Raw genomic sequence first — 27,906 nt, 5'->3', positions numbered from 1 at the left:
CAGTTTCAAGAAAAATAAGAAGAAGAATAGTATGTCCTCTTCGCGCTGACATAACACATACAAGTTCGTTTATTTAGAAACTATGTCTATGTATTGAAAAGTTAAGACATATTTTCATTTTTTCTCAGTTAAAAAAATAACAATTTTATGGTTTATGAATATACAAGGTTGTAATAGCTCACACAACATGCTGGTATTGATCTCATTGGTACATCTCCAAACAATTCTTCAAAGTGAATGCTGTGTCACTCTGCATACTGGAATGAGTTCTTGTAGTCACAGTACACAGTTAAGAAGAAGTTGTTAGTTAAGTACCTGGGGCAATCGATGTTGTATTTAAAGTCGAACACGCTCAGCACAGCTGTAGGGAAAGATAACAGTAAAATGTTTGTAAAATGTTTGACATGTTTCTGATGTTCATTAAAAGTTGATGATAATTTACTTCCTAGTCCAAACCTCCCACAGGACGACGAGAATGGGAGCGGGCAGGGTTTGAACCCGGGACCATCGATAAGTCCGAAAGACAGTCCAGTGCACAAACCGCCCGAACAGGCAGCTATCCAATAGGGCTGAATAAAATAATCATATGTAAGTTGTGCTATGTAGGCTCTATGTGATAAATAAAATAAAAAAAAAAAAGCTAAAAAACTTAAGGCTTTTACATCAGTTGTATACAAGTAATTATTTATATTTTTTAATTGATTGTAGCACTAAAATTGATTTCAATCAGTGGTGAGAGAGTTTCAGACCTTTGTTCCGTGTAGTGAAAGGTCCACATATCATAGGTTTGAGTGAATTAAAGGCGGCACAATTAGAAGCGTTGAGTCATAGAGCTAGGGTCTGTTTCAGAGAATGCATTTTAAAAACACTACACAATGTTGGCTCACCTGTTTCAAAGCTGTAACTAAACATGAGAGGTGCTTCAGTACTGACGGCTATGGCTCCAGAGCAGTTTCTGTACCGCTGCGTCTGTGGATCTTTACAGGTAACAAAGCACTCTCTACCGCAAGAATCGTGAGCTCGGATCAAAACCTTGGTGGGTGCTAGCGAGAGCAAGAAAAGTAGCAAATAGCCACATTTTCTAAAATTTTCCAAAATGTGTACGTAAGTGTGTACTTAAATGTGTAGTGCTCCCATTCCTTACAGCCCATAAAGTTTAGAGAAATATTTTACATTTATGGCGACGTTAAGTATTAAAGTTCCATTTCAGATCTTGCGATATTTGGGCAGATCATGTTTAGGCCATCAGTTTCGTTGGACAACGGCTAACGAGAGGGGGTCTTGTGTCCAGCACAACGACCAACCGCCTTTACTTTCTCCAAGTAAAGTCAAGTATCCATTAGAGTTGGATGGACTCAGTGGCGCCCTAAAAATCCTGAAATTCAAAATCCCAGTCTTCACCGATATTCGAACCCAGGACCCCAGGTTCGGAAGTCAAGCGCTTAACCACTCAGCCACCGCGTTAGGGCGATGTGGTGTAGAATGTAAAAGATGAATAGAACCTTTGAATAAATTAGAATGTAAGTAATGAATACAATCTATGACCAAGATCTAAAATTGTACTGAAAGAAATGAGTATGTTGTAATAATTGTTAAAATGTAAGAAATCACACCCAGTGAATGTAAGTTAGATATTATGCAGCCATTGCATAGCAAGTTGAGATAGTCGTATATATTCACAATTCACATAACCTTAGTTATCGTGTACTAACCTCCGGGTGAAGGTTTCCTGACTGCCACAAACCCAACAGAAGAAGAAATTGGAAGCCTTTGATCAATGAGAGACGACTCCTTATAATATCCGGCATAGTTTATACCGCGGGAGTACACGAAGACTTGACCTGACACTGTATCATTTACACATCTGTCATAGGTCATTGGTTTACCTTGTCTGCTGGATATATACCTGTGAAAACGTGAATAAAGACTCAATAGGTACTTATTAACAAACACTTATTAAATAATTATAATTTTTTACAGAGTACAAATAAAGTAAATTTAAAGTTTTCCTTTTAGACCTTACGATCTATAGGGCAAATGATGTTAAGGTCTTCTGTTCTTTTGGCCAACGATTAGCGAGCAGAGTGTCATGTGGCTAGCACAACAAATCGCCTTTATTTTCACCAACTATAGTCTGGAACCCATTAGAGTTGGGTGGACCCTAAAAATCCCGAAATTCGAATCCCAATCTTCACCGAGATTTGAACCCAGGACGCCAGGTTTAGAAAGCAAGAGATGCAGAGTCGCATCCGTTTAATTGGACAGACGGTATACCGCACCAGCTGCTTATTTGGACCGAACTCTAAAGTAACAAAACCAATCCTATAACATGAGTTTAGGTTATCCGCTTTTTTTTGTTTAATCGAAAACAAAGGCATAAATCAGAAATGTAAGCTAATAACTTGAAAATTACGATTTTTTAAAAAATCCATCGACAAGCGCTTCAATGCTAAGAAAAGAAGAAAAAGCATAGTAAAAATACTTTTTTTTAAAGACAATACCTCCATTATACAACTTCAAATAAAATATTTAAAAACATTTTTTTTCCTTGAGCCGGATATCGGCTTATTACTTGAACACCGTCATCTCGATGTCCCAACATCCCGACAAGACCAACGTCTAATCTTTTGATTCAGGACCGGACACAACAGAATGCGACAACACATGTAACGAAAGCTCAAAATCGGAACCAGTGAGATCTGCCCATGTGGAGTATCACCAGAGAATGCCGACCACGTCCTCCAAAACTGCTCTCTTTACCAAGAGGCCTTTATAAGACACTGGCCCCAAAACACCCAAATAGAAAGAAAACCACTGCGCAGTTCATCTCATGTATTGGTCTAGTCATCTGAACGCTCCAACATAACAATGAGAACGAAGAAGAAGAAGAAGATGTCCCAACGACATTTCTTGTTCCATATGCTAGGACAAATTAGTCTTATCTTCTTTCCTAGCGCTATTTGAACATGGAATATGTTGCCTGAGTCAGCCATGCAAACCCGTGAATTTGTAGAATTTAAGTCATTGATTAACATGCATGAATAGATTCACATAGGAGCACTCGCATGACGTAATGCTATTCTTTATTGAAGTAACGTCTGTATTTGATAAGGTATGAAGATAAGAACAGTTCAACGCTGGAGTGTTTTGATCCTTTCTGGGATAAATTTGAAACTTTACATAATTATTCATTGTCGATGACAGCAAATGAGTTAATTAAATAGTAGTAATTATATAATTTTGTTTTATATAGAAAAGGGAAACAATCTTGCATTATTGAGATATATGACAGTTAATATTTTGGTTCTTTTCTTTATATAACCTTTATTGATTTTGTTTTTAACTTTTTTTTTTATTCTGCTTGTTCAAGATTATGCTTGAAGGACCTTGGCCATGAAGCAAAACAACAATTTGTTAAATAGGAATATAATAAATATTTGTTAATATTTTTTTTCAATAAAGCAAAATAATACAATTAATAAGTGAAAAAAAAAAGGACTTTCTAAACTTTAAAGGTGCGTCTCATGATCCTCTACAAAGAATCTCTCTTTTCAGTAACGGTGCTAAACTAAAGAAATGAAAAGAACCTGTTAGTCATGTTGTATGCTAGAGGCTGGTAGATGTCGTGGCTGGTGTCTACAGTGCCGGCTCTAACAGGGTAACTGTCGTAATGATTGAATGTCGGCGGTCTCATGGAGACAATGTTCACGGGAACGTAGGCCCAATAGCTCGAGTCACACTTCTGGTCGCAACAAAAGTCGTTCTGATATGGAAGTCCATAGTTTGGTGCTGAGCTGCAAGTGTCGTCTGGAGCATTTGTTGAACGTTTGCCTCGAGTAGTTCTGCTAGTTGGTAGACATCGAGTTGTAAAACGATTGCACACAAGAAATCTTGCACAAAGACAGACAAAGACAAAAAGAAAAAATAAGATTAGTAAATAATAAGAAAAAAAAATGAATTAAAAAAAAAAACTCCAATATACAACTTAAAATATAATAAAATAAAATAAAAAAATATTTTGTTCAAACTGGGTATCGAACCCGGGATTTATCAATTCTTCCAGCGTGATTTCATAAGCTTTGTGATTATATATTGATATTATCATTTTATGGCCGTCTAGATCTAATACTAGACTTAGACTTCTGACTTAGAACTTTTAAAATCTAGTCTTCATCTAGATCTCCTTTTAGAATCTAGATGTAATCTATATTAGTTTACGTAAATAAATAAACCCTAACAGTAGAGCTTGGATACACTTTCGATAAAATTGAAGCAACTTTTTTAATTTACTTTGTTATCCTATAATTTCGGAACACAATGGCTGACTGTCCCCTTGTCATGCTACATTTACATTTATTTATTTTTACTTTGAATAATTAGAAAGGTCAAACCAGAGTATTTTCCATGTGACCAAAGAGCTAGTCATTCATTTCTAAGCGATATACATCAATTGTTAAATGTCTAGGAAAATCATTGGAGTGATTTTTAAGATCAGCTGTTCTGGTTCCTGGATCCAGGTTCCACGGGGTTCATCTAATTGGTGAGGAACAACTAAAATAAAAGCGACATTCAGCAATGTTGGGCACGCTTAGAAGACAAACAAACACATCCATATGTGAATTCTTATGTTCTCACCAGGCACATTTTTCTTATGGCCAATACTTTTTTAAGGTTCTGTACTGATTCTCAGATCTGAGCACATGCTTTCGGCAAAGGTAAAGCTGGCTTCAGCGATGTCCTCTCAATTACTACTTAAAAATGTCTCTTTTTTTATTTTGAGTGAGCAGTGTCGAATAGAAAATCCTTGTTTTTTGAAGGTAGACTTGCGCATCATTAATTTCAGTTAATACAGGAGCCCAAAATCCAAGATATGTGAGAAAATTAAAAGACTGAATAGCAACTAATAATCTACCTGCTTCAGATCTAGTCGATGAATTTTCATCTCTGCTAGTTAATGACTCCAGAGTTTCTATAATTTTAGAAAATTTATCCTTAACCATCTTGACGGCTTCTCCTCTGGCACTCCAGCGGGTCTCAACTAAACGTTTAAGGCTAGTTTCGGTTATTTTGATGAGGATATCCCAGCGGTGTGTTGAAGTTGAGAAAAATGCGTGTAAACGGTCCAGTGTACCAAAAAATGTTACCGAATCGACTTCGGCTTCAGCAGCTCGAATTCCTGCTAAATTAAGAGAATGGTTTGAGCAGGCAATGAATAGTGCTTTGGGATTGACTTCTAGAATACGTTTTTGGACACCGTAGTTTTGACCTTTCATGACCGCAGCATTATCATAGCCTTGACCATTATGTCTAATACATCCGAACGCAGTTTCTCTAGAATCATCTCAGCGATTCCAGCAGAATGCTTGTCCTTTGCGTCGATGAAGTCAATAAGAGACTCACGAACCTGCACCCCGTCATTATCCATGACAACGAACCGTAAAATTTGGGAAGTTTGATCCAGCTTTGAGATGTCAGGTGTACTGTCAAAAATAATAGAGAAATATTTGGCTTGTTTTACTTGCTGTATGATTTGTTTTTAACGTGATCCCCCAATATTGTAATAAATTCATTTTGTATTTGTGGAGACATGTATGTATTCGGTCTGGAACAAAGCTTAGTTCAAAGCACATGCTCCCTCAAGAGTGGATCGTACTTTGATAGTAATTTTACTAAATCCAAGAAATTGCCTTGATTTTGCCCTTCCAACACTTCTTCAGCTCGTTCGCGATGCCCACGGATTTTGCTTTGAGAGAAAACGAATGATGTCCAACATTCTCTTCAGGTAGTCTCTCCAGGTTTTCGTCTCTTGCATAATCAAATCTCGGGCCTTGTTGTCAATACTGTTAACTACTCTCAGGCAAACTTCAAGTTCCCTCCAAGCAAGCGATGACTGAATGTGAGCTCTGCTGGTCTCATGTTTTTTCTATTTTTAGTTAGTTTTAAAAAAAAAGCTCGTAGAAAACAAAGGTTAGCTTATTTCCAAAATTAAACTATAAAGAATCATAAAGAAATGAATAAATTAAGACAATTGATTAGAGCTAGAGTTTAGTAATATATTTGTAAACTCTATATCTAGATTAAACCAGTGGACTAAACAATGAAGTAAAAAAAGGTTGGTCTATCTTCTTCTTCTTCTTTATATTACAGAGCATTGATCAGTGTAGTAACAACATGTGCCGTGTGTCCGAAATAAATCTTGTAAATTAGATTCAAAATGTTCTAAAGCTTACATTGTATTGAAGAAATAGTCAAGGAGATGAAACAAAATTTCGACATGACTAGTTTAAAAATCGTTAGTTCATGTTTAAAATAAAATGTTTATTTTTGTTCGTGTCCATACAATTAGTCGTTTTTACTGAAACGCTCAGGCAAATAGGAAAATAATACACACTGGGGGAATTTTGGGGCCCCTCACCACTTGGTGCCCTGTGCGGCCCGCACCACCCGCACATTGGTAGCTACGCCACTGTAATCGATGTTAGATTTATGTTGATGGGCAGTGTTTTACTATACCTGTTTCCACAAGCAGGAGAGGTGCTGGAACAAGTCGGCACTGGCTCATACCTAGCTCTGCTAGCCAGACTGTCCGAGTACGCTTGGACTTGGGTATATCCAAGTAGACCTGTTGGATAGTTAGCAGTATGAAAACTGTTTGTGGGCTGAAATAGAAACGTGATATTAATATATTTATATGTATATATCTCTCTTTCTCTCTCTATATATATATTATATATATATATATATACATATCTATATATATCTATATATCTCTCTCTATATATATCTATATATCTCTCTCTATATATATCTATATATCTCTATCTATCTATCTATCTATCTATCTATCTATCTATCTATCTATCTATCTATCTATCTATCTATCTATCTATCTATCTATCTATCTATCTATCTATCTATCTATCTATCTATCTATCTCTATCTATCTATCTATCTATCTATATATATATATATATATATATATATATATATGTATATATATAAATATATATGCCGTGGTGTGTTATATTAAATATTAAATTACTTTCATTAATAGTATGTGAGTCTTTTCAATATTGCAATTAAAATGATGCGATTCTATAGAAAAAGAGCTTGTATAGTTAACAGTCCGCGGCGAGGGTTGTGGCCGCCTGCGTGCGAAATAAACAAAAATGCCGTTCCCTTTTTTTTTTGTAGACCATTCCTTTTTTTCCTTTCATATTTGCACCGTTGTCGTACCCCCCCCCCCCTGCCATCTAAGAAGTTTTACATTCAATTTTAACTTTGCATGTTTTGTTAAAGATTCTAATGAAAAAGAAAAGAAAATTAGTCTTAATTTTATTTTTTATGTTTCATTTTTTAACACTATGTGTAGAATCCAAATTTAGATAATGACATTTTACTAAAGCGAGTCCGTTTTTTGTTTCGAAATAGTGTTGTGTACAAAATGCGGCAGGTGTTCTCTTATGTCGGCTAGAGGTTTGATTTCAGGCGGGACTCGGCGCTAAGCGTATTCCCCGGCGTTTTCAACTTCAGAATGTCTATTCCTGGCGTCTCCTTTGTCTCGCAGTCAGAAGAGAGAATTTTAAAAAAGGCGAATATTGGTGTGTTTACTTTCAAAACGAAATAGTCATCCTAATAAAAAAAAGGCAAGGGCCATATTAAGTTTAATAATTAGGAAGCAACCTTAGCCAATAGTATTTTACGAGGGACATTCTAGGTAGGCCTACATGTTGCGCACGGACGTCTGTGAAGGACGTGATCGTTAAAAAATATTGTTCGTGTTAAGTAAGACGTCTCTGTCGCGGACGTTTTTTTTTTTGACACAAAAGTCGTCACTATAATGAAGTGAGAAAATTCAAGACCAAAAACAGTTGTCGCCTATGGAAACTATGTGGGGTCCTTCGAGCACCGCTTCTTGTTTTTGTTTTTTATTCTTTTACTTTCCATTTTCCAAAATAACTTTTTATTGTACAAATATAGTCACACCTCCCACCACCCCACCCCCAGTTTTCAAAAGATAATGAAATCATTAGAATTGAAATAAAATATTTTAGTAGTTTAAAATTATTAAGGCAAAAATTTAAAAAAATAGGAACATTGGAATAAGGAATAATGATTCAGCCGCCCCTTACATTCGTCCGCCAGCGTGCAATGCACACATTGCGCAATAGGTAGCGGTGGCCCTGGTAGGTAATATAAAAGCAATAAAAAAAAATTAACCTTTAGAAAATACAGACAAGCTGCTTCGCCTAAATTTTGTAAGCAACAGAATATCATGACACCAGAATTTCAAAAAGCTTTTCTAGTTTTTGAGATCCAGCATGACAGAAGGACTTGACAGAAGGACATGAAAGAAGGACATGACAGAAGGATGTGACAGAATTACGTGACAGAAGGACGTGACAGAAGGACGTGACAGAAGGACGTGACAGAAGGACGATTGAGAAGGTCGTGAGAGAAGGACGTGACAGAATGACATGATAGAAGGACGTGAGAGAAGGATGTGACAGAAGGACGTGAGAGAAGGATGTGACAGAAGGATGTGACAGAAGGACGTGACAGAAGGATGTGACAGAAGGACGTGACAGAAGGACGGGCTAAGATACAGACTACAGACCACAAAACTGTTACTCCATTTTCAGGGGCCGCTAATAATGCTCTTCAGAAAATGTGAAGGAGTGGTAGTCATTGCTATCAAAACATTATTTTTGGAAGCTTATTGTCGCCAAGAGAAGAACGCGTTGGTTAATTATAGAGTCATTTTCCCTTCTGAATGTTAGCAATAGGTCGAGAGATCATAGAACTGGAAATACTTTTATGATCATAAAAAAAAAAATTGAAACGTCTTAGCATTTAGAGACCATGCCAGTAAATAAACTGAAATGTACTTACAACTTGAGGATAGGTATTCGGATTGACGCCCAGACTTCGAATTCTCGCTCTGAACAGTTCCCAAATATAGTCGATGTAAGCGTGGTGCAGAAAGAAGATAGGATCAAATGCAGCAGTGTTCAGATTGTTCATACCTCCACCAACGTAGACGTGAACAGAGCCATGGTTCAGTTCTAAGTCGTAAAGAAATGGGACTCCTGGCGCCACCACTATCTCTTCGTGTCTAAATTATAAAGATACAAAATAGTTATACCTATGTCTACCATATTGACAGTGGTTAATGATAGCATTTTAATTAGGTCACTTCTCTTATTCCAAATGCTAAGAAGAATTTGTACAAGTGCTCCTTCTTTCCTAGTGCCATTAAAGCATAGAATTGGTTGCCTGAATCAGCCAGAAAAATCTACAAATAGCAGTTTATATCCATAATTAGAATGTGCGGTTAAGTCATTGGTTTTCTTGGCTGGCAACCTGATGGCACTTGTAACAAGAGGCTCTAGTACAAATGTGTCCTAGAGAATAGAATAATAAATATGCCTTTTATCTTTGTCTTTTTGAATATATTATAGTGTTTTGTTTTGGTTAATTGTCGTATGTATTATGGCTGCTTTACTTTTTTAGTCTTCTTACCAGAAGTGTTTCTAAATGCAGTTATTCTACTGCATGTATATCTCTAGTCTCTAGTCTAATGTGAATTCATTTGTTATAAATCTTAAGGGACTCGCGTCTGTTCTAGATGTTCATTATGTTTTCTTTATGGATCGCCCCCCCCCCAACCAAAAAAAAAACAAAGAAAAGGACGCATCTGTATATATAATTATCTACGTCGCCAAACCATGCGGGACAAGACGCACGCACCCCGACTCTCTAACCCTTGATGAAAAAGTTACGGAAAGATAACTCCTTTTATTTCTGCAATCGGATAGAGTTACCCCATGTAACTTTCGCGGCGACAGAGAGCGCGGCTCAGAAAAAAAAGAGGGGGGGGGGGGGGGAGAACAAGTAATCTTCTCACTGAATAGCGGCGTATGCTACGCCGCGGGTCGGCTCATATTAGAATATTTGTCTAACCAAGGATAAATAACATTTTAATATTGTTTATGTTTGAATTGTAAATATTTACTTTAATTAAACTATAGAATTTTGAATGTTGTAAAATTCCGTACATATGACGATTCTATGAGAACCTTTCATGTATTCCAACACCAATGTATTTCTTACTCTGTGTAATTGTGAAGTGTATCGCCAGATACAATTATAACATGCAATGATTTGAATTCAACTTTGCACAAAGTTATAAAATGGTTTTACCTTCGTCGAGATAAAATGTTTTGGACGTTGGTCACAGAAAGAAGCTGTCCGTCAACTCCGGTGTTTCTGGTCAGTTGAATCCCGTTAGGAAGTCTCCATCCTGCAAACGGTCCTGCAATTACCGGACCTCGAGGTGTGCCCATATATTCATTGGACCAGATGGAGGAGCTATATGGGTTTGGAAGCTCGTTATCACGCGTGGAGTCCCAATAAGGAATACAGATGTTTGGGTCGACCTGCCTCAAAGCTGTTTCATATCTAACAAAACAACCAGAAAATAAAAGGAAAAAAAATTACCAAATGGGAAGAACTTTACACTTATAACTATGTCTTAATACTGTAGAAATGATTTCCCTTTTTTGTTATAAAAAATTACTTAGCAATAACTAATTAACTAATTGCTAAATTTTAAAATTGGTTTATGTTTTGTTATGTATAATAAATAATCCAAATAACGTGTACACTTATCTAAGGGGACAAAACCCCACATAGTTTAGCTATGTCGCTTGATACTGAAGGAGGCATTTATTACCTTAATTGTTTTAAACAAAATAAGTAATTACCAGTAATTAATTGATTTATTGGTGTTCTTTTTTTTTTATTATTGATTCATGTTTTGTTACGTACAATCCGAGAATGAGTAGTGGAGAAATAATGTGTTCAATTTTTTTTCTAGACAGGCAGAATGAGTTAAGCTTGAAAACAAAGAAGGTTTAATTTAAAATTACAATAGGCCGTGTTTGTATTATCGTTAATAAATGTTCAAATGAAAAAAAAACAACAATCTACTAAATAATAAAAATACGGAATACATAATTTGCTTATTCTATATTAAGAAAATATAATCATAGTAATTGAATCTAAATACTCCATATTACAAAGAGAGAGTAACTTTGATGCTATCGTGCCACATGGTGTCAATGTCCCAAGAGATGTGCAAACAGGAAGTGTATCGACACATTGCTCATTGCTTTCTCGAAGATTCAAGATTTAACACTGAATGGTACACAGGTAAAGGGAGTTAATTAGAAATAAAAAGTTTTATGTTACTTCAGCATCGAGAAATTTCTATTTTAAAACATCTGAATAGGGAAGACATCTAGATCATTTAGTGTGAAGCTTTTGTCCTACTGGTACTTTGACAGTTCGTCCTAGTGGTACTGTGACAGTTCGTCCTAGTGGTACTGTGACAGTTCGTCCTACTGGTACTTTGACAGTTCGTCCTAGTGGTACTTTGACAGTTCGTCCTAGTGGTACTGTGACAGTTCGTCCTAGTGGTACTTTGACAGTTCGTCCTAGTGGTACTTTGACAGTTCGTCCTAGTGGTACTGTGACAGTTCGTCCTACTGGTACTTTGACAGTTCGTCCTAGTGGTACTTTGACAGTTCGTCCTAGTGGTACTTTGACAGTTCGTCCTAGTGGTACTTTGACAGTTCGTCCTAGTGGTACTTTGACAGTTCGTCCTAGTGGTACTTTGACAGTTCGTCCTAGTGGTACTTTGACAGTTCGTCCTAGTGGTACTTTGACAGTTCGTCCTAGTGGTACTTTGACAGTTCGTCCTAGTGGTGCTGTGACAGTTCGTCCTAGTGGTACTTTGACAGTTCGTCCTACTGGTACTTTGACAGTTCGTCCTACTGGTACTTTGACAGTTCGTCCTAGTGGTACTTTGACAGTTCGTCCTAGTGGTACTTTGACAGTTCGTCCTAGTGGTACTTTGACAGTTCGTCCTAGTGGTACTTTGACAGTTCGTCCTAGTGGTACTGTGACAGTTCGTCCTACTGGTACTTTGACAGTTCGTCCTACTGGTACTTTGACAGTTCGTCCTAGTGGTACTTTGACAGTTCGTCCTAGTGGTACTTTGACAGTTCGTCCTAGTGGTACTTTGACAGTTTGTCCTAGTGGTACTTTGACAGTTCGTCCTAGTGGTACTTTGACAGTTCGTTCTAGTGGTACTTTGACAGTTCGTCCTAGTGGTACTTTGACAGTTCGTCCTAGTGGTGCTGTGACAGTTCGTCCTAGTGGTACTTTGACAGTTCGTCCTAGTGGTGCTGTGACAGTTCGTCCTAGTGGTGCTGTGACAGTTCGTCCTAGTGGTGCTGTGACAGTTCGCGTGACCCAATTCCTCCACTTTCCAGGTCAGCAGTTGTTCTTAGCAGGATATCAAGTGAAAACCGGTGCAGTTGTTTTACGTTATCCAGCCAACTTTTCTTTGGACAAGCTTGTCTTCGTGCTTCCTCCACTGTACCTTGAAGTAGGACTTTTGATAGCGAGTCATGTCTTACAATAGGACCAATCCAGCTCAGTTTCCGTCTCTACACAGTATTGAGGAGTAGCTCCTTTTATCCAAGCCAGGGAGTGGACTTGTAAAAGTACACACTCATATGTCTTCTTTTCCTGGTATCTGATAGCCAGCATTTTCTTGTAGCATTTACTCTCAAAAGCTTGGCTTCTGCTTTCAGTCTCAGCCTTCAGTGTCCAACATAACCACATAGAATACAGAGACTAAGTGCGAGGAAAACATTTTAAATTTGACTAGGATTATTTTCCACAGATTTGTCATGGCATCGGATGCCAGGCTTAAACTTGTTATGTTGGACCTTAAGTATTTAAATAAGTCAACTTCTAATTTTAGGCCACTATCTCCACCACAAGCTTCGCTCTTGTCAGCACTGATTTCGAAACCAAGTGCTCTACCTGCAGCATCCTGTTTTAAAGCATAATCTTTATCTGGTCTGCATTTTCTCCTATGAGTCTATATCGTCTGCAAACCTGAGAAGGGAAATAAGCCGTCCATTTATAGACGAGCTAGGAGTAAATCCTTCTAGAGTTTCCATCATAATATGCTCCAGAAATAAGTTTAAAAGAGCCGGAGAGAGAATGCTTGCCCCACTCCTATGGATGTCCTAAAACTTTCTCCAATATTTGGTTGTTCAGAAGTACTGAGCTATTCGCATTTTGATATAGGGCTTTGATAACACCAATAATGTTTGTATCTATGTTGAACTCCCTCATCACATACTATCATGTCAAACCAGGTCAAAAAGTTTTTGAAGTTTATGAAGTTGTGAACCTATTTCTTTTGTTTGATGTGAAATATTCATTCAACACTACTTCTGCCTGCTCTGGTGGCTGCTTGTTCTTTGGAAAGAGCTACCTCAATTATTTTTTTTTTAGTCGAGAATTATTCTGAGCATTATCTTGCTCGGATGACTGATCAGACTTAGCGTTCTATAGTTTTGGCCTTGTGTCAAGTTTCCTTTTTTGGGCAGTAGAATAAGTAATGATTGAATTTGAATTAAAATATGCATTATTGGTTGATATATATAAAGTGTGATCTCTTTTCTCCACATTTCAATCTGAACTTTAAATTAATTAGAATTTATAAAAAAGAAAATGACTTTTAGTTACTTGTACATTTATTTTGACGTGCAGATCGCACAATGAAAATTCAATAAACGTTTCATATGTTGCATACATTAAATCACGCCACGTCTTGCTACATAGCTTATGTTCATGTTTTTGGACAATTCGATTTTAAGGACCCAAAACGATCTTGTCAAAATTCGACTGCTATGTCGATATAAATGCACTAATGCAGTGATGCCCAAACTACGGCCAGCGGGCCAGATTCGGCCCGCGACGTGGTTCCATCCGCCCCGCCTAAACATCGGCACAAAATGAAGAAAAATTTTTTAAATGTTGAAAGATGTATTTTCCCAACGTTAGGACTCACACTTTTTCTTTGATGAATTTCATTCCAATCCATGTTATTCTAATTTTCATATTTTTTTTTTAAATGAACACAATGTATATTTGTTTCGGTGACAAATGTTGACAGTTGCTTTAGGTTTTTGGATAATTCCGCTGCTGCCTTGAGCTAGTCGTGCTCTTAACATCTAGTGTGTAACACAGGGCATCAATTCGGCATCGTTTTTTGGTAACATTCTAACATTTTATATCAAAGAGAATGGTATTACCATTTAATATTTGTTGATTTATGAAATGCTATAGCCGTATAAACGAAAAATAGATTCTTAATGTAGCAAATGCCGGGAAAAGTGGACACATCTTTGCTTTTGTGGAACATGATAATAAGCCAACATGATTTGTACAGAAAATGTGGCTGTTTTTTTAAACTATAGCAAAGTCATTTTTAAAGCAAAAATATGAAAGCATTGTTGGTTTGAGCCTCAAAGAAAAAAGATCGCTAAGTTACGCCTAGCTATGTGAGTTGAGCAATTGACGAGAAAAAAAGAGAACAAAATGAGTTCATCGTAAGGGCAAGCTATAGAGTTGCTCAAATTAGGAGAAATGTGCTTTCTAGCAATGATGAAAGAATTTGTCCTTTGGAAAAAAAGCTGTTAAAGCAAAACGAGTGGTCAATATGAGTTCCAAACATTTCCATTCAAAACTCAATGACATAGCAGCAGATTTTGAACTGTTTTCTATTGCCACTGAGGATGGCTCAGACAGATTTGTAACTGGAACTGATTGACTTACAAAGCCAGACATCCAAAATTGAGAAATTTAGAGCAATGCAGACAATTGATTTCCTTTCCGTGTTGCCTGATGAAACTTTTCAAATGTCCGAAATGAAGTGTTGAGGACGATCACAATGTTTACATGCACTTCATTGAGTCATTCATCATCATTGGCCTCCTTCAGTCGTAGAACGACTATGGTTCATCTCAGAGCACACTTCCTCATGTGGCTGTGGAGCCCTATTTTGGAGAAACACTCCCGTCCACAGATAGCTCAGGTTAAGGTGGCTTTTGCTTCGGTGGTAGAGGAGCTGGCCGTTTTTCGGATTGTACGTTTTTCTTCCTGAGCTGAGACCCATGTACTTTCACTGTCCATAGCTTTCTTGGTCACTGTCTCTCTCCATCTGGTGCGGTCTAGAGCTATGTCTTCCCATCAGTCAGTATTGATGTTCCCTGAGTTGACCTATCTAATTACGTGTGTAAGTAGGCCAAGTAGTGCTACGGGTTTCTAATAAATCTATTTACAATGGTTTATTCTCTATTTTATTTTTTATCTATTCGATGATGTGGCCCGCGACACGAGTTTCGAAAATTAAAATGGCCCGCCGGCCGAAAAAGGTTGGGCATCACTGCACTAATGTATCCAAAATCTCGTCTGCTTAATGGAACTCGGGAGAAGATGTATGGAGTACTCTGTGTGTGTGTGTGTGTGCTTAACGGGAGAAGATGTATGGAGTACTCTGTGTGTGTGTGCTTAGGTTTTCGTGTTTATTGGATTTAGTGCATAAGTTTAAAAAAATGTGAACACCTACACGAGTAGATAAACTCTATGCCATCCGAGAAATCCAGGTCCACCATGAGCGATACGATTGTTTGTTCCCTGGTGTATGCTTGCTATGGCGTCATACTTGTTGGGTCGAACTGACTGTTTAGAGAAATAAGCATTTTTAAAATGTTGAAATAATGAATGTATACTGTTAGGCATGACTTGTGCAGATAAGTCTAAACGGTGTTGATAATTTAATAACCAAATCCAATAGCACAGTCGAGAGGTCAACAATATCAAGATGAATGATGTCGATTAGTATGCTTAATAATGAACGGAACCGTCCAATGTTGTGAAGCTAAAATATATACTTTTAGAAAGTAAAGCTGACATCTCTCTACAGCTGTAGTCTGTGTTTTCTTTTTTTACACTTGAAATCCTAGTCTCGTTTTTAATGGCCAGGTCATTTTTACTAAGTCAAACATTTACCCTTTTGATGAAACAACATTTCGCGCCAAACTCCTAATCGTGTCCTAACAATGCCTATGAATATGTATATAATTGTGCTTCTTTTAAATCTTTGTATTTTAAAATGAGGAAATAGTGTTAAAATTTTCATTGTCTAATCCAGTTAATTGGACAACCAGTTAATCAGTCGTTTGAATATATTCTGATGATGTAGCACTGTCCCTGCGCAAGTGTCTATTGGTATGCTCCAGCGCACCGTCTAGAACTGGTGTAAGACACGAGTGTTATGAGAATCTCCTTGAGCCCAAGAAATGAAAGTGAATTGATGCTAATTCTCAATTTATTGGAAGTCTGAAATAGTAGCTTGGAGACAAACAAATAAATCTCTAGTCTACAATATATGAAGCAGGCGTGGTGGCTTAGTGGTTAAGCGTTTGGCTTCCAAACGTTAAGTTCTGGGTTCGAACCTCGATAAAGACTTTACTTTTACTACTTTATTTCTTTTATGCAATCTTAAAAGAAATGTGAAACACCTTTAAATTTATTTCAACATTTTTAATACAACCGTTTTTTTAAATATATTTTTGGAACTATATTTAAATTAATAACTCCTGTTCACTTTTTTAGCCTGTGAACTTCTAGTAGACCTGAAGGACTTAATGCCTTTGTTTTATTACTGTTAAGGAAGAGTAATATCAGCATTTCCAGTCTTACAATTCCAATGCACAAAAAGATAATGATAAAACAAACCTACAAACCTACTAACTTACAAAGATAATAAAAAAGCGAAACTACAAACCAACAAACTCATACAAAATTAACACAAAAAAAAACAAGGTTACAAAGACAGTGTGTGGAAACACAAACTCAAAATCGGTCCCCCCAAGTGGTCCACCCAGGCAGATAAAGAGGCAGGTTTCAATATTCTCAGAAAGAACGTCACAATGAAAATCTATCAAAGACAAATGACAGAGAAGAATGGAGAAAGAAGGTTGACAGAACTTGTGTGGTGCCCCAGCGGTCCAGCAGACCAAAGGATCGGTGAAAGTCAATGTGAAGTTAGATGTGAACCTGGCCTAACTGATGTCTTATAATTAATATCTAATTGATCTAATTGCTTTGTAAATGGTCAATCTCTAATTCCTCAAAAATAAATTCGTATAATTAGAAACAAAAAATCCATGAGTAACAAATTCTAATATATTATGAGCACATTGCAGTTCACGCGATAATATTAAAAATTACTAATTAATTGTTGTTTTAAACTATGTCCAACTTGTATTTGTGTACTAAATAAATTTTTTCTTTAAAAAAAAGTAATCATTTTTTTTTCATGTAAAGTAGTAGTTAGTATGTCAGAACTTAACTTAGCAATACAAATGTAAAAAAAATATTCTTTTGACTAAAAATCAAAAACCGTTTGCATAAATGCGTTAAACCGTTGCATCAGAACTTTTAATGGTCTAAAATATCATGATGTCGGATTTTCACTATCTTTTCTAGTTTACGAGATTTAAACGGGAAGGACAGACATTTCACGCAAAACTAATAGCGTCTTTTCCCCTTTCGGGGGCGCTAAAAGTTACAAACCTACAAGCTCACACTATGAGTTGAAAGGGAAACAGAACTGACATACCGTGTCTCTCTTCAGCGTGTTAATGGCGTTGTGAAACCTAACTCTCTCAAACAGTGACAGCATCCTGTATTCACGTCTTACACAAGGCGAGGGAGTCTGACGCTTGGTTCTTGAGGAATTTCCAAAGGCTTCTTCATATAGCTGCTTGATATACCTGAAGAAATAAGATACCAACATCAAGCATGGAAATGTAAGAGCTAGCATAAATTATTGATATTGTTTATTGAACGTAACTTTTCAAACAGGAGAGGTAAAATTACAGACGAAACAATCTATATATAGAGGACGCATGTACTTAAGTTTGAACTCACTCTTGTCGTTCATACAGGAACTCATCATCTGACGTGTTGTAGGTGCCCACGACCAAATGCTCGCAATGCCAGCTGTAGAGACTACCAACATAAGAGTCGACGTTCTCTTCTTGAACTCGCTTGTAGCATTCCTCCAATCCTTCTGGTAAAGGAATTTCACAAATTTTGGCGATGGTCAAGTGTATACTGACCAGTAAGATGGCTGTCAAGACAGGTGTCTCCATAATGAGTCTAAAAAAAAAACAAGCAAAATATAAAAATACTTCAAATAAAAACAAAAGCTTATCTAAGAGAAATAACACCACATGTAAAACTATATTTTTCAATAATGTAGAAGTTATTTCCCTTTCCGATCGAAAACAAAATAATTTTTTGTCTAACTGTTTATTTTAAATGTATGTACTAGTAGGTACAATCATGATGCCGTCTGGGCTGCGACGGGTAGGCCACATCTGTAGAATATAAGACTCCCTCACCCCTAAATGACTTCCGTATGGTCAATAAAAGAATGGGAAGCGGTCTCAAGGGGGACAAAAGAAAGCACTTCACAGACACCCTCATCATTTTTAACAAACATATCTTATACAGGGGCGGACTGGCTATATGGGCAAACGGGCAAACGCCCGGTGGGCCGGTACCAAATGGGCCGGTCTTGTCGCGACCAAAGAAATTGTTTTTTTCAGTGCAGACAACTGAAAGACAACGTGTCCGAACACGTTTTCTTTTTTTACAAATGTATTTATTACACCTCATTTGGCTTGAAATTCAACAAGTCACCGAATTTCCCAAGCGTAGCCAAATGGGGTTTTGTGGTTATCCTCACCCTCCTAAACAAAAACTTAAGCAAAACTATTTTTTACCAGTCGCTGGACTCCAATAATTGAGTGCAGTGAATAGCAGATTTTTATTTTTTATTTTTTTATTTTTTAGCGGAAGAGTAGCAAGCTACTTGCACTGTGGAGACCCCAGAATATTCATTTTTTAAAGCTTAAAATAACGGAAATAATGTTTGGATCCGGGGCGAAGCTAGGTGAGCTCACAGCACTCCCCCAGACTCCCTAACTGTCCTTGGTGGTGTGCACTGTTTTTCTACTAATTTAAAAAATAACATATTTTAGGCTAAAAAAAAAACGCTAGAAAGAATGAAAGGTCAGAATGTAATCAAGATTAATTTACATCATATATATATATTGCAGAGGGGGGTAGAAAAAAATCCACTCCACCGAAAAAATTCTTGGCTACGCTCATGATATGACATGCCATTCATTTGTGGGCCGGTTGATATGGTAATGCCCGGGCCGATTTTGATACCCAGTCCGACCCTGATCTTATATGTGGGGAAAACACCGCCCTCACCATTATTTCTCGTAATAATGCAGAAGTTGTTTCCCTTATTCCTTATTAAACTAAATAGTAAATTACCAATAATTATTTGACTAATTAAATAGATTTTAATTGATTCATGTTTTGTTAGGTACAGTAAATAATTGTTTAAAATTTCAATTTGATCTAAGAATTGGTCAAGCGCGTTTAGTTATCGAAGGGACAAAACCCTACATAATCAACCGAATTTGGAAATATTGAAAAATGTATTTCAATTGTTGGTATCACAACAATAAATAAATTACAATAAATAATTACCACTAATTATTGACTTCTTGTTTCATTTTTTGTTAAATTATTAATATTCTTGTCTTTGCCAATGTATAATTGTGCGAAGTTAGATATTGATCAATAAAAGGGTGTGGGAGAAATGACGTGTTGAAACTTTTTAGAGTGAAAGTAAAGTTCCCCTTTCAGACATTGTGGTCAATAGTGCAGATGAAACAAAGGTCATCTGTTTCTGTGGCCCTCGGTCAACGAGGATGTCATATGGCCAGCACAATGACCAACCGCTATTACGTTTTCCCGACTAATGTCAGGTACCCATTAGAGTTGGGTGGACTCACTCAGAGGCGCCCGAAGATCCCGAAATTTAAAATCCAAGTCTTTACCAGGATTCGAACCCCTGACCCCGGTTTAAAAGCCAAGCGCGTTACCTTGTGAGTTATTTATATAAACTTTGTAAAAATAGTATTCAAACATCTGAAACAATTTAGCATACATGAAAAGATTCTATGTGCCATATTTTTCCATAATATCAACAAAGATTTGCAAAGAAGAATATGATTATAGTTACTATAGCTAACAATTTTAAAATCCAATTCTATAAAAATAGAAAGTAATTTAAAAAATAATTTCAAATTTCCCATTTGTTTTAAACACATTTTATTAATGAAAATTTCAAGAGCATAATGTAATGTATAACAATTGTTCAATGCAACTCCATCATCATCATCTCTCTCTCTCTCTCTCTCTCTTCAATCGCGAAGCGACTATGGAATATCTCGGTGAGATGAATGCCTGGGCATTAGATGTGGTCGGAACAATGACGCCCACACATCAGTTCTCCCTTTCCACGCAGCTGAGGTATCCAAAGTTTGGGGTCAGCGGCGTCGCAGGTTCTGCCAGAGTGTAGCACTGGGTCAGTGGCGTAGCTAGAGTATATGATGCCTGGTGCGGTACCTCATCTTGATGCCCCCCCCCAAAAAAAAAACAAAAAACAAACAAACAAATAACTAATTAATAACATTGCAAAACCTTACTTTTTTTTTTCAAAATAATATGTATTCATTAATCAAATATTGTTAATTCTTTCATGACCTTAATGACCTTTCATGACCGCAGCATTTTCACAGCCTTGACCCCTGCAGTCCATTATGTCTTAGCCATCCAAACGCAATTTCTCTAGAATCATCTCAGCGATTCCAGCATCATGCTTGTCCTTTGTGTTGATGAAGTCAACAAAAGACTCAAGAACCTGCACCCCGTCATTATCCATGACAACATACCGTCAAATTTATAAATTTGATCCAGCTTTGAGATGTCAGGAGTACTGTCAAAAATAATAGAGGAATATTTGGCTTGTTTTACTTGCTGTATGATTTGTTTTTTAGCGTGATCCCCCAATATTGTAATAAATTCATTTTGTATTTGTGGAGACATGTATGTATTCGGTCTGGAACAAAGCTTAGTTCGAAGCACATGCTCCCTCAAGAGTGGATCGTACTTTGATAATAATTTTACTAACTCTCCAGGTTTTCGTCTCTTGTATAATCAAATCTTGGGCCTTGTTGTCAATATTGTTCCCTACTCTCAGGCAAACTTCAAGTTTCCTCCAAGCAAGCAATGACTGAATATGAGCTCTGCTGGTCTCATGTTTTTCTATTTTCGGGGATAACCTCCACCACTCATTGAATCCATCTTTGGATTTAAATGAAGATTTGGTACTTGATCTTGTTGAGAAGAGTGTGCAGGGGAAGCAAAATAAGAATTCTTTTTTCTTTGGCGAATAACACATCCACTTTCTAAGAACTTTCTCGCCGTTTGACATTTGCCGGAAAAACCAAGCCTTTGAAAGCTTTCTAGCCTTTTGTTGATTCTTGATGTCTATACGCCTCTCTGAATTGACTGTCCATACGCTGAACTGTTTCAGATCCTTGAGTGACAAGGTGTATGCGAATATTATCTGTGATGACATCAGGCCAATCTCCAATGTCGTTCAGTCTAGAGTTTATTATCCTGCTTTCTGTATTGTTTACACTGTCTGATGGTTCAGCTTCTTCAGTATGAATTTTTGAGGACATGCTTGTGTGCTGTCCTTTAGTCTCTAGAACCTGCGGTATTGAAGTATTTTCTTCTTTTCACGATGTCAGCCTCATCATTTTTTTTCTGGATTCAATGCTAACCGTCTCATCTTGCTTTGTTGATTTTAATTGTTAAGGTAATTTATACCCATTAACAGCTCTCCTATAGTCGGTGGACTCTGGCAATGATGTGACTTGAAATTGTCTCGATGCTTCTTTAGACTTCAGAAATTTAAGAAACGCACCTCGCTGCGGTCAAAGAAACTGCTTTATGCGGATGACATTGTCCTCTGGTCAACCGGCAAGAAAGCCGACCAAATACATGCGGCATTACAAGCAGACCTCCAAACCATCTCCTCGTATTGCGACAAATGACAGATTCAGATAAACGTTGCCAAAACGACCTGGTCCCTGTTCAGCCTAGGAATCGACATTCTTAAGGGTCTATTCGAGCTCCAACTCGGTGGGCTGCGACTCCATCGTTAAAACATTCCAAAATATCTAGGGGTGACCCTGGATAGAAAGTAGTCAATGCTCCAGCACGTCCAGGAAGTTGAAAGAAAAGCCTCGGAGAAAGCTAGCCAGCACAAAGTGGGGTGTCAAAGCTTACATGCTACGCACATTGTACTTAGGGGCAGTCAGATCACAAATTGAGTACAGCTCAAGTATATGCTAGTAAAACTGCCCTCGAATCACTCGACCGAGTACAATCACAGGCACTAAGGTTCATTTGTGGCACTGTAGCGACTAGCCGAAGGATTGTATTAATAAGTTGATAAATTCATATGAAGTGAAGAAAGAAACATCTCTCTGTATTTGTCAACTTAACAACTTGACACTTCATAAATAAAACTTAAAGATACATAAAACTTCACTTAGTATAACTTCAACTTCAACTAATAAAACTTTAACTAATGAACCTGCTAATATCACAAAACTTGAATAAACCTTTACTAAGAGAAGAATAATCGAGGACCATCGCTCTACAAGAACTACTACTATGCGAGGACCCCGTCTGACTTTCCCCTAATTTATACTTTTTTGATCGTACGTTCCAGAATCATGGAACTTTCTCAGATAATTATTTTAGTAACTTTGACATTCTAGAAGCTGACTTGTGCTATTTTTTTCCCTTAACCTCTTTCTTTGATTGGATATCTAAAATTAACTTGTTTACGCTGGACACTTGCACTGGTTTGAACTCGCTTCTAGAAACTGGTCGAAATAGGTCACAGACTCGACTCGTGACAGGCACCTTTCGGACAAGCCCAACAAACGCTGCTGAAATCTTAACAAACGTGGCCCCTTTACATCTAAGGAGGGAGAGAGCGGTACTTACAGCCTATGAGCGCTATAAAAGGGGCGACTCTAGGCTACCCACCTCAATCTTAGTGCGACAGTGGAGAGAGAGGAAAAGCATCAAATGCGATCGTTCCTTCATATTTCGGCCAATTGGTCAAAATCAGCTGGGCTCTCCACTGACAGAATCCCAATTAGAATAATTAGTACTTGCCCTCCGTGGAGGAGAAGTCGGCCCCACAAATAAGCATGTCCCTTATAGGGCAAGAGGGAGCCACCAAGAGGCGATTAACACCTGCCATACTCCGAAACTTGGCATCAGCTACACTAAAGTCCTACCCATCAGATGCCATTTTCTGTTATACCGATGGGTCGGTAATAGTCTATCCAGACCGGACAGAACCAGAGATGCCGATTTCTCCGTCTGAGCTAAAAAGGGTTTTGAGGCGCCAGCCAGACTAGTCAGTCTTGAGCATTGTCCATCATTTTGTTTACGTTACAGTATTACAATTAATTAGTTACTTAAAAAAAACTCGTAGAAAACAAAGGTTAGATTATTTAAAAATATTGACATTACAATAGAATTATTTCCAAAATTAAACTATAAAGAATCATAAAGAAATGAATAAACTAAGGCAATTGTTTAGAGCTAGAGTTTAGAAATATATTTGTAAAGTCAATATCTAGATTAAACCAATGGACTAAACAATGAAGTAAAAAAAGGTTGGCCTATCTTCTTTTTATTACAGAGCATTGATCCGTGTAGTAACAACATGTACCGTGTGTCCGAAATAAATCTAGTAAATTAGATTCAAACTGTTCTATAGCTTACATTGTATTGAAGAAATAGTCAAGGAGATGAAACAAAATAGCGACATGACTAGTTTATAAATCGTTAGTTCATGTTTAAAATACAGTAGTTAATGTTTGTTCGTGTCCCTACAATAAGTCGTTTTTACTGAAAAGCTCACGGAAATAGGAAATTAATACACACTGGGGGAATTTTGGTGCCCCTTTCCACTTGGTGCCCTGTGCGGCCCTCACCACCCGCACATTGGTAGCTACGCCACTGCACTGGGTGCTGCAAACTGCCTTAGGGTCGCCAGCTCCTGATTTTTCCTCAGGGTTGACTCCCGAAGCCTTTCTTAACCAGAAAGCTTCGGGCAGGAAGGGCTCGTTAGCCATGGCTGGCTACCCACCTAGGAGAAGGAAAACTCTGAATTCAAACCTCTGTTGCCTTGCAGCTATACCCAACCATCATATCTATAAAACTAATAAGTCTACTACAGTAAGTAGAGACACATTTATGTATAAGTTATTTATATAATTTTTTTTTCCTTTAGGTTCTAGACATCCAGTTAAAGTGTTCAAACATCTTAAGAAATCGGAAACATTTCTCCTTTTTTTACCCGCTGGTTTATAAGAGGCTCTGAGTTTACAGGGGCTCTGAGTTTATAGAGGCATTGAGTTTATAGAGGCATTGAGTTTATAGGGGCTCTGAGTTTATAGGGGCTCTGAGTTTACAGGGGCTCTGAGTTTATAGGGGCTCTGAGTTTATAGAGGCTTTGAGTTTATAGAGGCATTGAGTTTATAGGAGCTCTGAGTTTACAGGGGCTCTGAGTTTATAGGGGCTCTGAGTTTATAGGGGCTCTGAGTTTATAGAGGCATTGAGTTTATAGAGGCATAGTGTTTACAGGGGCTCTGAGTTTATAGAGGCATTGAGTTTACAGGGGCTCTGAGTTTATAGAGGCATTGAGTTTATAGAGGCAATGAGTTTACAGGGGCTCTGAGTTTATAGAGGCATTGAGTTTACAGGGGCTCTGAGTTTATAGAGGCATTGAGTTTATAGAGGCATTGAGTTTACAGGGGCTCTGAGTTTATAGGGGCATTAAGTTTATAGAGGCATTGAGTTTATAGAGGCATTGAGTTTACAGGGGCTCTGAGTTTATAGAGGCATTGAGTTTATAGAGGCATTGAGTTTACAGGGGCTCTGAGCTTATAGGGGCATTGAGTTTATAGATGCATTGAGTTTATAGAGGCATTGAGTTTACAGGGGCTCTGAGTTTATAGAGGCATTGAGTTTACAGAGGCTCTGAGTTTATAGAGGCATTGATTTTATAGAGGCATTGAGTTTATAGGGGCTCTGAGTTAATAGGGGCTCTGAATTTATAGGGGCTCTGAGTTTCTAGGGGCTCTGAGTTTCTAGGGGCTCTGAGTTTCTAGGGGCTCTGAGTCTATAGGAGCTCTGAGTTTACAGGGCCTCTGAGTTTATAGGGGCTCTGAGTTTATAGGGGCTCTGAGTTTATAGGGGCTCTGAGTTTCTGACTTGAATTAGTCAAGACCACCTGGTTTCTTAACTCGTCATTCTGTTTCATGGTTGATTTTGTCAATGTGACCTTTTCATACGATTTTTACATTGGAATAACATTGTCAATGAAGAAAAGGGATAATAAGATTGAAGATACTAAGATTGAAGATACTATGATATCAGACCAAAGAATCCAATACTACTGACAGTTTCTCATGTCTTGTCTTTAAGGTTTTGGCCTTTCTTTAGAAATGAAGAGTATTACATCCTGGCTCCTAACCTCCTGCAGGGAATGGAAGCTGGCACAGCTCCAGCTCTAGGCCATTATACATCTTGGTTCAGAGTTGAAGGTTATTACTTCCTAGGTCAAACCAAATGTAGAACGAAGGGTGGTAGCGGTTAGGGTCAGGGTTTGATCTATCAAGACGACAGTTCAGAGCACAGACCACACGACTAGATCATTTTTATACCCTCCCTTTTATATTGATTCAATCATTATTTTATTCACATTACAAATTACTTGTTTAGAAATTACTTTCTTATCTTCTATCTAATAAAATACAGACGTTATTATGTCATGCCATAATGTAAAAGTAGGTAATTATGTCCCATTTTTCTATCAAATGCGAGATTAAAATAATAAAGTACAATACTCTATTCTGCCCCTCCCCCCCCAAAAAAAAAATATAATTACACAATACAAGTTCCTAATAAGGAAGTGAAGAAATAGGGATCAACTGCGTTGTAGAAAACTGTATGACTGGTTTTATTATTTTCTAAAGTATTACATTTTGATCTCATCAATTCAATATTATGAAATATCCTGGTAGCCAGAGTATACATTTCAAGCTATCTTCTCATTATTTAGAGATAAACGTAGATATTTATTAAATTTTTTAATGATAGATTATAGAGAATTCATTAGACATTAAAAACAACGAAACATTGTAAGTTGTTACTTTTCAAGAGCGTAATTCAAAAGAATACTTACTGGATTTCATCTACTACCAAGTAAGCACTCGCTCAAACTTTAAAGATCTTATATATACATTGAGTTCGAATTAAAACAGGGGTTCTCAATATACAGTTAGCTTTGGCAACATTATTTTAAGTGAAGTGTTAAATGTATACATCATCGTCTGTCTCTGATGACACTCTCTACTATATGAATACCTTCAGATGTCGCATTCAAATGGCACTTCTGGCGTTGCATTATTATTGTTTTTAAATTGGTTTTGATGAACTAAACAATTTAATAACATGCAAAATAAAAAAAAAAATTAAATCTTACATAGAGAAAAACACTCAAACTACAAGATTTATCTTTCCTTTTACTTAAGACTAAAATAATTAATTACCACTAATTAATTAATTAACCGGGTTATTTTTTGATGATTCGTGTTCAACTTTTATATTTGTCCAAAATTTCAGCTATATCAGAGAATGGTAAGCGGGAGAAAAAAAAAGAGTAAAATAATCCAACCAGACAGACAGACAGACGGACAAACAGAGTGATTTGATATATGATTTAAATGTTGAACGGAAATGTTTTTTTTTGTTCTGTTACTGTTGATATTCTCTTGTAGTCTTGAGTTAACACAAGTCCCACAGGACGATTTAATGTTGTAGTTAACAGTTCAGTGTATTAACTATTGTCTGATTGATTTCATGTTTTTAAAAAGAAAATCTTTATTAACTGGAACCTGCTAAATTTAATATATAACATAATTAATACATATGTATGAGAATGGCGAAACACAAAACAAGTATATGTGTATATTTATATAATGACTATTTATAATTCTTGTATATATAATATAGGCGATGTAATGATGTTGTCTTAAATAAAAGGTTTAAAGAAGCAAACCAATGTTGTACTATTCAGGTCTAGTTAGTTTTAAGTCATTTTGGTATGTTTAGAATATTTTTTCATGACATCTAATAAAAATGATGCCCAGGACATTACATTACTAACAATTGGTACTTTTATACACATCATATAAGAGTCCGCGCTATTTTGTCGGCGCTATTTTGACGGGTCACCCATCTAATACAGTCTTTGAAAGTTGAGACCGTTAATCTGAAGGAAACATTGACACAGCTGAAAATAGGTTGTAATAAAAATATGAACCAGTGCTTAACGAACCACTTAGACTAAGTCTTCACTAAGGTCAACCAGCACTCAACCAACCACTTGGACTAAGTCTTCACTAAGGTCAACCAGCACTCAACCAACCACTTAGACTAAGTCTTCACTAAGGTCAACCAGCACTCAATCAACCACTTAGACTAAGTCTTCACTAAGGTCAACCAGCACTCAACCAACCACTTAGACTAAGTCTTCACTAAGGTCAACCAGCACTTAACCAACCACTTAGACTAAGTCTTCACTAAGGTCAACCAGCGCTCAATCAACCACTTAGACTAAGTCTTCACTAAGGTCAACCAGCACTCAATCAACCACTTAGACTAAGTCTTCACTAAGGTCAACCAGCGCTCAACCAACCACTTAGACTAAGTCTTCACTAAGGTCAACCAGCACTCAACCAACCACTTGGACTAAGTCTTCACTAAGGTCAAGCAGCACTCAACCAACCACTTGGACTAAGTCTTCACTAAGGTCAAGCAGCACTCAACCAACCACTTGGACTAAGTCTTCACTAAGGTCAAGCAGCACTCAACCAACCACTTGGACTAAGTCTTCACTAAGGTCAACCAGCACTCAACCAACCACTTAGACTAAGTCTT

General features: G+C 37.2%; 1 protein-coding gene across 1 annotated transcript; it reads right to left on the bottom strand.

The window, feature by feature from the left end:
• Positions 1–68: 68 nt before the first annotated feature.
• Positions 69–26,190, bottom strand: LOC106063394 (putative tyrosinase-like protein tyr-3). The gene is made up of 11 exons (XM_056041285.1): positions 26,150–26,190; positions 17,866–18,096; positions 17,555–17,708; positions 15,497–15,609; positions 10,204–10,461; positions 8,893–9,115; positions 6,514–6,659; positions 3,588–3,890; positions 1,713–1,906; positions 888–1,043; positions 69–361 (listed from the first exon to the last, which is right to left on the bottom strand). Exons 2-11 carry the CDS (start codon positions 18,087–18,089, stop codon positions 246–248), a joined length of 1,887 nt encoding a protein of 628 aa, XP_055897260.1. The 5' UTR covers positions 18,090–18,096; positions 26,150–26,190; the 3' UTR covers positions 69–245.
• Positions 26,191–27,906: the final 1,716 nt, after the last annotated feature.

The sequence above is a fragment of the Biomphalaria glabrata genome, chromosome 9 (genome assembly GCF_947242115.1).
Source record: "Biomphalaria glabrata chromosome 9, xgBioGlab47.1, whole genome shotgun sequence".
Classification (NCBI taxonomy): Eukaryota; Metazoa; Mollusca; class Gastropoda; family Planorbidae; genus Biomphalaria; species Biomphalaria glabrata.
Note: the sequence above shows the minus strand (reverse complement) of the source record. Positions and strands in the feature narration are given on the sequence as shown.